The sequence below is a fragment of the Stegostoma tigrinum genome, chromosome 17 (assembly GCF_030684315.1).
Source record: "Stegostoma tigrinum isolate sSteTig4 chromosome 17, sSteTig4.hap1, whole genome shotgun sequence".
Lineage (NCBI taxonomy): Eukaryota > Metazoa > Chordata > Chondrichthyes > Orectolobiformes > Stegostomatidae > Stegostoma > Stegostoma tigrinum.
Genome location: NC_081370.1, coordinates 35,484,215 through 35,499,864, shown reverse-complemented (window position 1 = coordinate 35,499,864; position 15,650 = coordinate 35,484,215). Strand labels below are relative to the sequence as shown.

At 39.1% G+C, this 15,650-nt stretch overlaps 1 protein-coding gene across 4 annotated transcripts in view; it reads left to right on the top strand.

Annotated features, from left to right (window-relative positions):
* The window catches only part of phrf1 (PHD and ring finger domains 1), an 87,958-nt gene extending 72,884 nt beyond the window's left edge, over positions 1-15,074 (top strand). For all 4 annotated transcript variants that reach the window (XM_059652072.1, XM_048545490.2, XM_048545489.2 and 1 more), the window contains 3 exons: positions 4,532-4,858; positions 10,606-10,734; positions 12,653-15,074. In XM_059652072.1, the coding sequence (XP_059508055.1) occupies positions 4,532-4,858; positions 10,606-10,734; positions 12,653-12,805 (609 nt within the window). In that variant the 3' untranslated portion in view covers positions 12,806-15,074. The remainder of the gene's footprint in view (positions 1-4,531; positions 4,859-10,605; positions 10,735-12,652) is intronic.
* Positions 15,075-15,650: the final 576 nt, after the last annotated feature.

Genomic DNA, 15,650 nt, shown 5'->3' with positions numbered 1-15,650 from the left:
ATGTAATCTACCATTCAGTAAGATCATGGCTGATTTGTTGGTATTTCAGAAACCAAAATAACATTTCATTCCATCATCTAACAAAAACCTATCTTCCTGTGCTGAAAAATATTCAATTTCTCCACTTCCATTGTCTTCACAGATAAGGTGTTCCAAAATCTCTCAACCCTCTGAGAGAGGAAAAAAAAATCCTCTCATCTCTGTCCTTTAAAGGATAACTGCTAATTTTAAAACTGTTTCTAGTTCTTGGTTTATCCACAAGAGGAAATCTCCTTTCCACGTCCATCTTGTCAGATCATTCAGGATCTTGTGCACTTCAGTCAAGTCACTCCTTAAATCCCAGTGGGAACAAACCCTGCCTTTTAATCTTTCCTTGTAAGACTTCCCACTCATTCCAGGTATCAGTCCAGTATACCTTTTAACTGCTACAATGTGTGTATTTTTTACTTCAAATAAGGAGACTAAAACTGTACACAGTATTCAATATATGGTCTCACTAATGTCCTGCATAAATGTAGTTATATTCAGCTCCTCTTGTAATAAAGAATAGCATCCCCATTAACCTTCATTATTTGCTAGTTAACCTCTTGTGAACTCATGCACTAGAATATCTAGATTCCCACTCCACTTCAGAATTCTCCATTCAAATAATACTCTGCTTATCTTTCCTGCCAAAATAAAGAAGTTCACGTTTTCCCACCATATACTCAAAATCTGCCTGACAAGATTGCAGTTTTTTTTCCTAACTGCCAACTGAACCTGCATGTTAACCTTAGATTCTGAAGTAAGACTCCTGAGTCCCTTTGTGCTGTAGAATTCCAAAACCTTTCCCTAAATAGAAAATAGCCTAGGCCTCTATTCTTACCAAATTGTATAACGTCTCACTTTCTCACACTGTATTCTGTCTGTCACTTCTTTGCCCACTCTTCTAGCTAATTCAAGTCCTTCTGCAGCCTCCCAGCCTCCTCAACGCTCTGCATCCCTCAGGTATCTTTTGTGTCATCTGCCAGCTTAGCAACATTGCTCTGAATTCCTTCCTGTAAGATGAATAGTTGTGGTCCCAATGCTGAACTCTGAAAACTCTCTACTTGTCACTTGCTGCCAGCCTGAATAAAACCCGTTTATCCTCACTTTCTGCCTTCTGCCAGTTAGCCAATCCTATATCCATACCACCGCCTTGCCGTTAACATTATGGACTCTTATTTTGTTTGGCGTCTTGTCAAAGGCTTTCTGGAAATCCAGATAGATACATCAACTGGCTCTCCTTTGTCTAACTTGTTTGTTACTTCTTTAAAGAATTCTAACAGATTTGTCAGGTATGACCTACCCTTGACGAAGCTGTGCTGACTGAGCCCTATTTTGCCATGCACTTCCAAGTACTCCACAGTCTCATCCTTAATAAAGGACTTAAAATCTTACCAACAACCAAGGTCAGACTAACAAGCCTCACGTTTCTGGTCTTCTGCCTCCCTCCCTTCTTAAGCAAGGGTGTTACATTAGCTTTTCCAATCCATGTGACCTTCCCTGACTCCTGTAATCGCCAATTTCTTCATAATTTGCTCAGCTATTTCCTTCAGAACCCTGGGGTTCAGTTCAGCCCAGTCCATTCGAGGTGATTTATTCACCTTTAGCTTTTTAGCTTTCCCAACATCTTCTCCATAGTGATGGCCACTGCATTCACCTTTATCCTCTGACTGTGTTGTAGTTCTGGCAAAAGTCTAATGCAAAACACCTATTCACTTTCTGTGCCATTTCTTTGTTCCCCATTACTACTACTCCAGCTCAATTTCCAATTATCCAGGTATCCACTCTTGTCTCTCTCTTAGTTTTTAAAATATCTAAATAAAAATTGCAATTTTCTTTTATATTGTCAGCTAGCTCACCCTCATATTTCATCTTCTGTTTCCACCCCCCTCCTTATTGCTTTGGTAGTTGGCTTCTGCTCTTCCTCAGACTTCCTGATTAGCTTAAGTTTCTGCCTTAACCTCTTTATTAAATGGTTCTAAGATGCTATCCACAACAGACTTCAAGCCAACTAGCCTATAGTTTCTTACTTTCTACCTTCCCCCGCACCCTCCCACCTTCTTCAATGCAGGAGTTACATTTGCTACTTTCCAGTCCAATGGATCTTTTCAAAATCTAGGCAATTTTGGAAAATTAACATCTATCTACTACCTCATTAGCTGCCTCCTTTAACATCTAAGGATGGAGTCCATCTGGATCTGGATACTTGTAAGCCTACAACTCTGTCAGTTTGCTTAACACTGTTTTCCTAATGAATGTAATTTCTAAATTCCTCTCTCTACCTCCTGACTTAACAACTGTTATCAGAATCTATTTTTGTATCCTGTAATGTGAAGACAAGCATTTTTCCTAAATTCTGTCCGCCATTGCTTTCATTACTTGCTGTTAACTCCCCATTCTCACTATAAGGTAATACTGACTTGATTTGGTCATTTCCTTGTTAAATGCCTGTTGAAAATCTTGTTGCCCATTTTCACATTTCTAGCTAGCTTCTCCTACTCTCATTTCTCATGGGTACTGATTAAGTCATTCTCTGTTGTTCTTCATATGGAGTCATACAGTACATGAGAGACCCTTTGGGCTATTGAATCTGCCGCAACAAAACAAAACTGAGTAACTACCTGATCTGCTACTCAATATTTGCTTTTCCCTTAGGTTTAAAGATTTCCATACCTACTTTAGTGAAGCACAGATGCGGGTCCTGCCCTTAAAGTTTTCCTTTAATACTTTTCCTCAAATCCACTCTAAACCTTCTGCCCTGCATCTTAAAATTATACCCCCTCAATTATAGACCCTTCAACTAAGTGGAATAGCTGTTTCCTATCCACCCTGTTCATGTCCCTCATAATCTTATACATCTCATAAGGTGGTGTGCTGATCAAAACTGCATACAGTGCATTCATACAGTTATGTCCTAACCAGCATATTATACAATTCAAATATATTCTCCCTGCTATTGTATTTTGTACCTTGACCAATAAAGGTAAGTATCTTGTATGCCTCCTTTAACCACCTTATCTGCCTGCCCTGCTGCCTTCAAGTATCTGTGGATATACACATTCAAGTCCTGTCTGGTTTTCAGTACGTCCAAGATCCTACTATTCATAATATCACCCCTTTCCTTTTTAGCCCTCCCCATTCATTATCTTACATTTTTCCAGACGAAATTTCATTTGCCAGAGCTTTGCCTGACCAGCATGGAGATATCCTCCTTCAGTTTCCAGCTATCCTCCATGTGACCAATTCTTGTATCATTCACAAATAATTAGGATTTGACGATTAATGCTAGCTTTGCCAGTGACGCTCACATCCCATTAACAGCGATACTCACAGCATGCATTGGATTGTATTCACCAACATTGCGTTGTGTTGATTTTAGGTTTGACACATTTAGAAAGTGGTTGGATAATCATCAGTGGTTGGTGTGTGCTTGATTCTGATGCTCAGATACTCAATTTGAATAATAGTCTCTTGCATCACAGCCACCAGTCTTGGCGTTCTTCACTGTGGAATACGCAAAATTCACTGCATAATAGAATTCATTTACATTTTTTATTAGCCATCTGAGATTAAACACAAAAATTTGCATGGAACTTCAATCTGCTAAACCTAGTTAAATCTGGTGCAAAAAGTACACCATCTAAGTGGCTTAGAATTACTATTCCAGGGCTTAAAAATGAGAGGTCTCCCATTTAACTCGGAGGTGAGGATTTTTTTTCTGTCAGAGCTTTGCTACTCTTTGGAATTCTCTTCTGCAGTGAGCTGGAGGTGGGGTCATTGAATATATTCAAGGCTAAGTTAGCCAGATTTTTGATTGATGTGCAAGTTGAGGCTTTTAGGGGCAGGCATGAAAGTGGAATTAAGGCTGGAATCAGGTATCGGGACAGCTATGATTTTATTGAATGCTGGAGCAACTTAAGAGTTCCGATTAATTTATGATTTTATTGCTTTACTTGTTGTAATACACCAGCATAAAATAACTAGCATTAATTTGCCTTACTTAACAGTATTCTTGTCTGAGTCGGACCATGAAAGGCTCAAACCCCACTTCAGAACTTTAGCAGCTAATCTGAACTGATACTAAAGTGCAGTGCTGGAGTGCTCCTTCGGTATTTTCCCTCTGGAACCACAGCATTTCCTCAAACTTTCTCTTTGAGCATGTGGCACCATCTCTCAGATGGCAAAGTGCTCTCTCCACTACTTCTCTGTCAGTGTGACGCTCCCTAAGTATTCATCTTCCGAGAGTGTTGTGCAACCTCAGCGTAGCCCCTCTGACGGTGCAGACACTGCTCAGTTCTCTGGGAGTTACAGCCTTGATTGTGTTTAAATATCTAGCTTTGGAGTTGATTGCAAAACCTTATGTCTGACAAATGTGCTGTATATTGATTCATGGCTCACAGTTTTTGGGCATTAATTGCTTTATGGCATGTGTGTTTGAATTAAACGCTGATTGGTGCAAATGTTTTACTGTTGTGAATTTCTAAGTCTTTTTCTTTTACCCTTGCAGGCATTTAACCAAGTCAACATGCCACCACCTTTCATGCCACCTTTCCCACCGTTGCATCCACCTCCCTATGCGCCAGTCAGCCAGCCTACAGTTCCATATATTGTGCCAGGGAATATCCCGCTGATTGGGTCCACTGCTGTGCCTCCATTACTCCCACAGCCCACTTACCAAACTGCTGCGCCTATCCCTGCTCCTATTCCTCCTCCTGCTGCTCCAGTTCCGACTCCTGTTGTTTTGAATTTCGCCGCTGAAACACAAGTAGTGCAAACCGAAGGAAACTTGGACACCGATAATAAATCTTCCGAAGACAAAGCTCAAAATGAGATTGTAAGAGAATGTTAAAAGTAATTGTGTGTACATCCATCTGAATCTCCTGGATGGAGCCTGAAACCTCTTGTTCATTTGTAATTTGTAGAACCTTGTTGTATGACAGCTTTATCTTGGAAGTGGTCCTTTTTTATGCTGATGATATCCATATGTTCCAGTGCAACATTGCTGTCATACGTTAAAATTGCATTTTTTGTAAGAAATAATTCAACAGTAGTTCTCAAAACTGGAGTTTCTTTTCCATCCTCTTAGAATGCTTATTCACATAAGTAGCATTGGATATTAGGGGAGTGCAGAAACAGAAACACCTTGAGAGTTGTATATACAGCTCTTTGAAGGTGGCAGAACAAGTTGAGGAGATTATTTTAAAGTGTTTGGCATCCTTGGTTTTATTAATAAAGGAATAGAGTGTAGAAGCAAAAATATTTTGTTGAACTGTTAGAAAACAATGGTTAGGTTCCAGCGAAAGGATTATATTCAATTCTGACATTGCATTTTAGGAGGAATTCTGAGGCTTTGGAGGGGGTGCAGATGAAATTTATTAGAGTTGTTTCAGGGATGAGGCCTTCATTTGTTTGGAGAGACTGGATAAGGTGGGATTGATCAAACCCAAGCAGAGAAGGTTAAGAGGAGATTTGGGAGAGGTATTAAAAAAAATCATAAATTAGGTAGACAACTTTTTAGTGTAGGGGAATCTTAATCAGAAGACATACATTGAGGTAATTGGTTAAAAAGTGAGAGTATGAGAAAATGGTTTTTACTTGGATTTGTTATGATCTGGAAGATGTCTGAAAGGATAATGGGAGGGTATTAATTAATAATCAACAATGAATTGGATAAATATTTGAAGGATTAGAAAAAAGGTTGTGGGGCGAGAGTACAACATGGGACTGGTTGAATGGCTGTTTCAAAGTGTTGCCAGAGGCAGAGAATGGCCGCCTGTGCTGGAAGATTCTTCAGTCTTTCAAAGAACCTTTCTGTAAGGGAATTCTCATGGACTAGTTAAGCTCAATAAAACCAGTACCTAATCTCATGAAACATCGTTTGATCCCAACTTCTCTTAGCGCAAGAAAAAGTACCAAAAACTATTATTTTAAAATGAAATTAACGGCAATATTTCAGTTACCATTCTCAAACAATTTTGACATATTCCCCACAAATCCTGAAAATTAACCTTGTGCATTTGAATCCATGCACCTTTTAAACTTATTTGCATGTACAAGTACAATTTAGTATAGCATAGAAACAGGCCCTTTGGCCCACCAACTCTGCATTGATTCCAAACCTTACTTAGACCAGCTACTGTGTTTCCCTGCTGTCAAAAATAAAGATATCTCTCCTCCTTCCAGTGCTCCAATCAGTTTATTCCAGGCCTTTTGGTGATTATTTGATCTCACTATTGACCTTAATTGGTGGAGTCACTGGTTTGGTTATCTCCTTGCCCAGTGACTTATCCGAGACACAGACATTTTACACCTGATAGCTAATTATCCCTTGAAGGTTTATAAGGTCATTGTCCCAACTGGACCCTGCATTTCATCCCTTGGCAATTCAGGTTTTAATCAAACTGTCTAATCACAGGGGCAAGTAGTCTAATTATAACTGCAGTTTATGACATTAATGACCAAAACTCCATCTCCGGTTTCCAAACATTATTCTGATGGAATAGTGTGGATAAAATTAGACCTCATAAGCATTTCTAGGTTTTCACCCTTCATATCCCCCCATCAATGATTCAGTCATCTGCTCTCAATTGCTGTGTGACGTGGGTCAATACAGTGAAAAGGCAGGTTTCTTCCAACTCACGCGACATAGATTTAATCTTCACTGAAATCTCCAACCACTGGGATGGTAAGATTCTTTGTGTTCAATGACACTTTACAAATTTTGTACAGTCTTAGACAATCATTTCAAATTTATACTTTAAAGTCAGTTATTAGTAACCCATGAGTTAGAAGGTAATTCTCAGCACTTCTTTTGTGGATTGTAGTTGAAGATGGTGTATGAGTGACTTCAGACAGGTAATAACTTGGATAGGAAATTCCCATTCATAGCTGCATTAGGAGAAATTGATCTGGATCTGTTGTCATTGCGTTGAAGGCCAAATTCAGTGATTAGCTGGATTTGTAGCTTGCTTAGTTCAGCTTTCTCGATGATATAGACAACTTTATAACATCTAACCAATACTGACTAAGGATATTAGCGCATCTCTACCCCAGTAAATACAGTGTGATTTTCATGGTAATTAACTCCCAAACTGAATACCCCCATTTATTTCTGGAATTCTTTCTTTGATCTCTTTTGTTTTTCCTTTAATATTTGTTTCATATCTATTTCATAAACAGAAAATGTGTATCAAAGATTTGAGTTTAACTTGCTTAGAGTTACTTTGAATGAACAACATAGAAATGAGCTATTAGGTTAGCTGGTAAGTGCTCCACACAAATTTCCTCCCACTTCTTTTCATCTCACCCTATAAGCAAATCCTTCTATTCATTTCCCCCTCATGTTTGTCAATTTCCCCACAAGTGCATTCGTGGCATTTTCTGTTGTCGCTCATTCCATATTCTAATCAGTCTCAGGAATGACATTTCTCTCGAATTCCCCATTAGATTTATGAGAGATCTTATTCTTATGACCTCTAGTTCTTTTCTTTCTTTGTTGATAGTATCGAGGGCTATTGCAGGCTTCAGCGAGACATTGACAGAATGCAGAGGTGGGCTGAGAAATGGCAGATGGTTCAACCTGGACAAATGCAAAATGATGTATTTTGGAAGGTCAAACTTAAATGCTGAATATAGGATTAAAGGCAGGATTCTCGGCAGTGTGGAGGAACAGCAGGATCTTGGTGTTCAAGTGCATAGCTCCCTCAAAGTTGCCACCCAGGTGGATAAGGTTGTTAAGAAAGCATATGGTGTTTTGGCTTTCATTAACAGAGGGATCGAGTTTAAGAGCCGCGAGGTTATGCTGCAGCTCTACAAAACCCTGGTGAGACCACACTTGGAATATTGTGTCCAGATCTGGTCGCCCTATTATAGGAAAGATGTGGAGACTTTGGAGAGGGTGCAAAGGAGGTTTACCAGGATGCTGCCTGGACTGGACGGCTTGTCTTACGAGGAGAGGTTGACTGAACTCGGACTTTTCTCTCTGGAGAGAAGGAGGAAGAGAGGTGACCTGATCGAGGTGTACAAGGTAATGAGAGGCATGGATGGAGTCGATAGCCAGAGACTTTTCCCCAGGGCAGGATTGACTACCACGAGGGATCGTAGTTTTAAGGTGTTAGGAGGAAGGTATAGAGGAGACGTCAGAGGGAGGTTCTTCACCCAGAAAGTTGTGAGCACATGGAATAGTTTACCAGTGGTAGTCGTGGAAGCGGAGTCATTAGTGATATTTAAGCGACTGCTGGACATGCACATGGACAGCAGTGAATTGAGGGGAATGTAGGTTAGGTTACTTTATTTTTGGATTAGGATTATTCCATGGCACAACATCGTGGGCTGAAGAGCCTGTACTGTGCTGTACTTTTCTATGTTCTATGTTTCCCCCCACAAGTAGAAGTGTCTTTTCTATTAAGCTTCCATAACTTCCAAACTTTCATAAAATCTTCATCAGGTCATCCCTCAGCTTCTGTTTTGGAGGAAAAAAAGCTCCAGCCTGTTCAGTTTTTCCAGATACATATAATCTTATGAGTTTGACAAATCGTACTTGATGTTACTGGAATTGTTTGTAACTCTGTGTTTAAAAAATCGGTTTCACTTGTGGGGTTGCAGCTATCAGATTTGGTGTCTTTCAAAGTTAACCTGGGAGATCTATCGCATCAATGTTTTGCCTACTGATGTTTGCTTATTTTTACAGTGATAGGCATAAAGTCACTAGACTGTTTGGTAGCAGGTTCTTTAGCTCTGTTGTCAACAAATTGTCTAATGATTGACCATCAAAGTAGCCTTGTTGTCCGCATCTATCACTGCAGTTTCTTTAGACTGTATGTGATGTTGCTGCCTCCTTTTTAATGTGTGACTGACATTTTGCTGCAGTTGTTAATGATTCAGATGCTGATGGTTGATTCTGTAGGCTTTTTGGGTAAATGCTACATTCCATCATTAAGGCCTTCACATCGTGGAATAAGACAGCGTGAAAGGAAGCCACTTAGCTTCTTGTGCATCTGTTGGCCCTTTGAAACAACTATCCAAATAATTATATGATTAACCATTTGCTATTTGTTTCCCATACTTATGTAATTTTTAAATGTCTGGTTATTTATCTAGTTCCCTTTTGAATGTTTCTTTTGAAACTGCTTCCACTACTTAGGCAGTTCAGTCCAAATTATAGTAATTCAATGTGTAACAAAATGTTACCATAGCTCGCTTCGGGTTGTTTCCCCAATCGTCTAAAATCCATAAATCTCTAGTCAGAGAGTGTGACCCTTCTTTTGGACAGCTTCTCATTATTCATGGTTTTGACCATCTCTCTATAAATTTTTCTTTAGCCTGTCCTACTCTCAGGATAACCACTGTGGGCAGTTTGCCCAAATAATTGAAATCCGTCAACCCTGACTCCATTCTAGTGAATATGTTTTGCACCATCTCTAAGGTCTTGACATCTTTCATATGAGGCCGCTCCAGTCTCCACAGACTGGAGTGCTTTGTTAGAATTATGATATAACTGATATCAGTTCGGCGCTCATCGGATAAACTCTGTGGTGTTTTAAAGAGGTTAAATAAATGCTAATAATTAATTGAAGACAGAATTCTCCCAATGTTGGAGTTCCGAAATAAAAAACAAAGTTCTGGAGAAACTCCGCAGTTCTGATATCATCTGTGGAGAGAGAAGCAGTTTAATGTTTTGAGTCCTTTGGCATTCTATTTGGAGCAGTAATTAATGGCTGTTCCCACCTGTCTAGCACACAGATTTCTGAGTACATTGGGATGCAAAGTCAAATATTTTGAAAACTTTTCAAGATAAAATAAAGGAAGCCTTACATTTATATATCACATTTTATAACCACTGGTCATTGCTTACTGGTTTATGGACAATAAAGTACTTTTGAAGTATTTTATCACTTTTATAATGCAGGAAATGTTAGTTATTATGCAAGTTGTACACAGCAGTATGATAATCACTAGGTAATTTGTTTTAGTGGTCTTAATTGAATGATAAACATTCAACAAGACAAAGGGAATAACCCCTCCAATTTGTTCTTCAAAATAATGCTGAGAGATCTTTTACGTCAGCCCAAGGCAGTCACGATCTTGGTATAGCATCTCATGTGAAAAATCTACCTCTAAATGCAGTGCTTCTTTAGGAGTGTTTGTGTGATTTTTGTGCTGTCACATTAGAGTGGCACATGAGCCTGAAATTTTGTGATCTAGAGATGTATTTGTTACTAACTCGGCTACAAACTCCCTAAAGTATTGTTTACCCAAAGAGTGGTGAAAGCATGGATCTGTACCACATGGCTTGGCTCAAGTAGCATAGTTTCATATAATGAGAAGGTGGATAAAATACGTGGGGGAAAAGGGAAGGGAAGGATATTTTTAGTGTATTTATTGAAGCAAATACAGCAAAGGAGACTTGTATCGAACATAAACAATGGCTGAATAGTCTGTTCTGTATGTTCAAGCTAATTATGTAGCTAGGAGGAATTTTAGTGTTGTTACCCTTAAGGCTACAGTAAATAGTGAGTACACTGAAATGTTACAGTCAGTTAAAAAGGAAATGCTTATTGAAATTGTTCCTTTGTATTTCAGTATATAAAAAAACTTCATGTGCAAGAGAGGGCTGTTGAAGAAGCCAAATTAGCACTAAAACCCTATTATCAGAATAAAGAGATCACCAAAGAAGAGTATAAAGAGATTCTACGGAAAGCAGTGCAAAAGGTATGAACGCAGAATGAATTTTAAAAAGAACTTTGCAACTAAGTGTCCTGATAGGATGTGGCAGCAGGATGCTTGAGAAAGGCTGTGTTTAAATGGAAATAGCCTTTTAAGTGTTGAATCTAGTTAAGTTTAAGAAAACAATTTAATCGGAAAATGAACTGTGGACTTTGTTCATTTTTAAATATCAATCTAATCTGATAGCTGTGCTAATAATCGTGAGCAATACAGTTTAACTCCCACGAGCAGCCTGAGATTTTGAAAATAAAAGCTAGGATCAGTAAAAGTATCCATGACACTGTCACATTGGTGCAAAAATCTGTTTGGTTTATTAAGATCCTTTTAAGAAAGGAAATATAATGCTCATACCTGGTCTAGTGTGACTCCAGTCCTACCATCAACATGATGATTAACTCAGAAATGTTCTCCCTGGTGGCCTAGTAAATCACTCACAGAATCATAGACCTGTACAGCATAGAAGCAGACCCTTCTGTCTAACTTGTCTGTACCAACCAAGAAACCTAAACTGATCCTGTCCCATTTGCAGCATTTGACCCGTATCGCTCTAAATCCTTCCTATTCCTGTACCCATTCAGATGCCTCTTAAATTGTAATTGTAGTCGCCTCCATCTCTTCCTCTGGCAACTCGTTCCATACACACCCTACCCTCTACGTGGAAAAAGTTGCCCCTTTTACTTTAAACCTATTCCCGCTAGTTTTGGACTCTCCTGCCCTAGGAAAAAGATCTTGTCTATTCACCCTATCCATATCCCTATCCATGGGACTATTAAGGATGAATACCACACTTGTTCCTGTCTGCACAGTAGTAACATACAAAAGCTAGCTTCACCTTGTGCTCTGATTTTTATGATGTGATATCCTTCCAGGGTAATATGAAGTAGACTGGGCATTTTTCAGGATTAAAAGTGGCAGCCTTAGGCCCACACAAAAGATTAGTCTTAACCTTGCAAACAGAGCCTGAGCCCTTTGCTCACCATGGAAGCCTGACGTTGAAATAGGGGGCATCAAAGGTGTTTTGCCTTTCTCAAATTATTTCTTTAAAATCACTGCTGCATGCCTATGTTATTCCTGTCTACAAAGAGCAGAACTCTGAATTAAGGTATGTAGCGTCCATTATACAAGCCCTACTGCAAACCCCACTGACAATCAGACCCTAATGCTTATAGCATTCAGGATTGTTTAGCAGCTTGAAAAGTGGCAGCCTTATGCCCATTCATGAGCTCGAGTGATACACAACACGAAATAATTTGAGAAAGGCAAAACACCTTTGATGCCCCCTATTTCAACGTCAGACTTCCATGGTGAGCAAAGGACTCAGGCTCTGTTTGCAAGGTTAAGACTAATCTTTTGTGTGGGCCTAAGGCTGCCACTTTTAATCCTGAAAAATGCCCAGTCTACTTCATATTACCCTGGAAGGATATATAACATCATTAAAATCTGAGCACAAGGTGAAATTAGCTTTTGTATGTTACTACTATGCAGACAGGACCGAGTGTCTATTCCCTCCTCTCAAGCATTGGCAGTTCCTACTACCTCTATCAGAGTCTGCTAGCTAACTGATCAGCACTCACTTATACAGTATAAAATGTTGTTCCTCTTTACACTGGTATTTTTGTGGATGCCTTGATAGCTGCAAGGTGAAAAGCTTTGACAAAATGTGTTCAGCAGTATTCAATTCCGTACTATGATACAACTGTTTGTTTGCAAGAGTCTAGATTTTGAGTTGAATCCCTGAAGTGAGGCCTGAATCTCCAATTTCTGTCTCAGTTGAGAGTGCTGTTAACAAAGCCAGGGTGATGTAAAGACAGACTAGTGCAACAGCAAAAAACAAGGTTTCTTTGGGTTCAAATTGGAATGAACGTTTTAACACAAAGTATGTCTTTTTGAAAATATGCTACAGATCTGCCACAGCAAGAGTGGTGAAATTAATCCAGTCAAAGTTGCTAACCTTGTGAAAGGTTATGTGGAGAAATACAAACACATCAGGAAATACAAGAAAGGGGCAGAAGGAGAAAGCAGCAAAGAAACAGAGGCAAAGCCAGAAGCAAGCTGAATGTGTGAAACCTGCAAAGACAATACCCTCTTTGGTTCATTGTACGGTTTCTCCTGTGAATGTGGAGAACACTCCGAGACCAATTATAACAGGGCAATGTTGACTGCAGCACCGAGACACTTTATATTTCATGGTATCGTCAGTCAATGTATAAATGCACCTGGGAGAAAGGAAAAAAAAAAGAGGCCAGAAGATCTTCAACTGGAACCTTCCTGCCCATTGTCTTTTCTTTTGTACAATAGAACACAACTTCACACTGTGACTGTCTTTCCTGCCATGAATCCGATTTATAGACATTGTTTGCCTTTAGCATAATGTTCCTTTACTTAAGATCAATTGAATACTTGAAGCTCTGTTTAGTCAGTCTGATTGTGCCTGATACAAGGTAAAAGTCTAAATAATTCGGGTTTATAAAACATTAGCCACTTTTTTCAAACAGTCTATTTTTAGGTTACTCGTTTCTGGTTAAATCATAACATCTTGGCTTATCAAAATTTGCAGAAGATCATCAACGCTCTAAACTGCTTGTCATAAGTTATAATTTAAAAGCCATATTTGCATCTTTTATTGCTGTAAATAATATTCAAATAATTCATTTGTTAGAGAAATGGAGTGTTTTTTTCCTCTCCCCAATATGAATAATTATAGGTTTGTGATGATAAAATGCATTGTAAATGGTATGTTGGGTATATTCTTTCTGTTTTCATTGTGCTTAAACAACCCAACTAAGATTAGAATAACAATGCATAGAAACGTCTTGCTTAAGTACTCATCCTGATTAATCAAATTGGTCAACCTTTTGGACCCCTGTGGTTCTTGCAAACTAGAACATTGTGCTGGGACTTTAGATTTCGGTAACATTAAGAGCAGTAGGAGACTATTCAGCTCCTCAAGCCTGTTACTCAGATTCAGGAAAGGATCATTCAGCTCCTGAAGCAGGAGAGGGTGAAGGCCATTAGTGTCACAAGCTTGTCACGATGGAGCAAGAGCAGGCTGTTCAGTCACTGGAGCCTGTGAGGAGGCTATTGATCCCCTTGAGCCTGTTACACAGGAGCATGAGACCATTTAGCCTCTCGAACCTATACTGTCATCATGTCAGATCTGGATTTCAACTCTATTTACATACCACTGCTTTGTATCCTTTGATACCCTTACACAACAACAATAAGATTATCTCAATCCTGAAGTCTCCAATTATTGCACAACTTTCACAGTCTACTGGGCAGAGATTTTCCATATTTCCGCTACTCTTATCATGTTACCTGAATATAGTAATTTATTATTTCAGCATGCAGTCATTTTGTCTTCACCCTAAGTTGCCCTAGCAATGAAGTGGCTTGTCGTGCATATTATGTGGGACTGGAGTTGGCTGTAGGTTCTGGTTAAGGTGGGATGATAATTTTCCCTTTCCTGAAGGGTATTTCATGACTAAAGCAAAGTACTGCAGATTCTGCAAATCTGAAATAAAACCAGAAAATTCTGTAAATAATCAAGCTTGGCAGTGTTAGTGGAGAGAAAGAAACAGTTCATATTTCAGGTTGATCACCTTTCATTGATAATTGCTCAAATTCGTGGCTATTGTCACCGTACTGGTCAATACATTGCCTGGTGTATTTGCAATTGACAAAACAAATGGAATTGTTTTGCCAACTGTATTCACTATAAAGTTTCAACTGGTCCTGAATTCTACTCACTCCACCTCCCTGGCTATTTCCAATATGCCTATTGGCTTAGCTCCTGCCAACATGCACTGGTTCTCCAAGCCTAACACACCTATTTCATCCTTAAGGCTCAAACACATTGTTCTAAATTCTGTGAATCCTAATCACCTTGGCTGGTTAGCTGGTCCTGATAGGGATTCCGTGTTAACTTGCTCATTATCTACTCTGTGCTGATTTCCTCTCCTCTGTCAAGGCCCCAGATTGATTTTTATTATTCACAATGCCTTATTAGTGGGAATTGACTGTATTGTTCACATCACAGAACATTTGGCATTGTTTAAGTTTGCCTCGTGGACATGAGATTTTTTTAAAAGCCATTTTCCATCTTTTTAAAGAGAAAATAGAATTAGTCTGTTTAATTGTGTTAGTACATTTGCATTTTGCTTAAACAAAAGATTATTTTAAAGGACATAATATCAAACTTGACAAGGGACTATCCTTTGAATTGTCCTTGTTAAACTGATTCCTGAACGCTTTAGACCATTGAAAACACTTTCTTTGAACACACAGTGTTGAAGTTGAGATGACAAGGTGTAGAGCTGGATGAACGTAGCAAGCCAAGCAGCATCAGAGGAGCAGGAAGGCTGACGTTTCGGGCCTAGACCGGAAGGGTCTAGGCCCGAAACATCAGCCTTCCTGCTCCTCTGATGCTGCTTGGCCTGCTGTGTTCATCTAGCTCTACACCTTCTTATCTCCAATTCTGCAGCATCTGCAGTTCCTACTATCTTAAACAGTGTGGAAGTTAACTTGTTTTGAACATGCATTACATTTTCTAATTTTTCACATTTTAAATTCAAATTATTTTAATTCAGATGTAACTGAGAGGTAAGTTGAAAATGAATGTTCCATCTACTGATGAAGAATTCAAGGAGCAAGGCATCTAATCAGGCTCTCTTTTTTGTTTATTTATCAAGTATATATTTTTCTCTTGCTTTATTGAAGATAGATTAAAAGATGCTGTGTACCTGACAGTGCAATAGATAGGTGCCTAATTATACAGGGTCTGTTCCTCATTTGCCCAGAGTTAGCTGAACTCAATTAGCCTTTTCTGTGTCTGGGATTAATTTCACTGATCAGGCAGGCAAAAATTAAACAGGTCCAAGATTCTGTTCCTGATTAGTGTT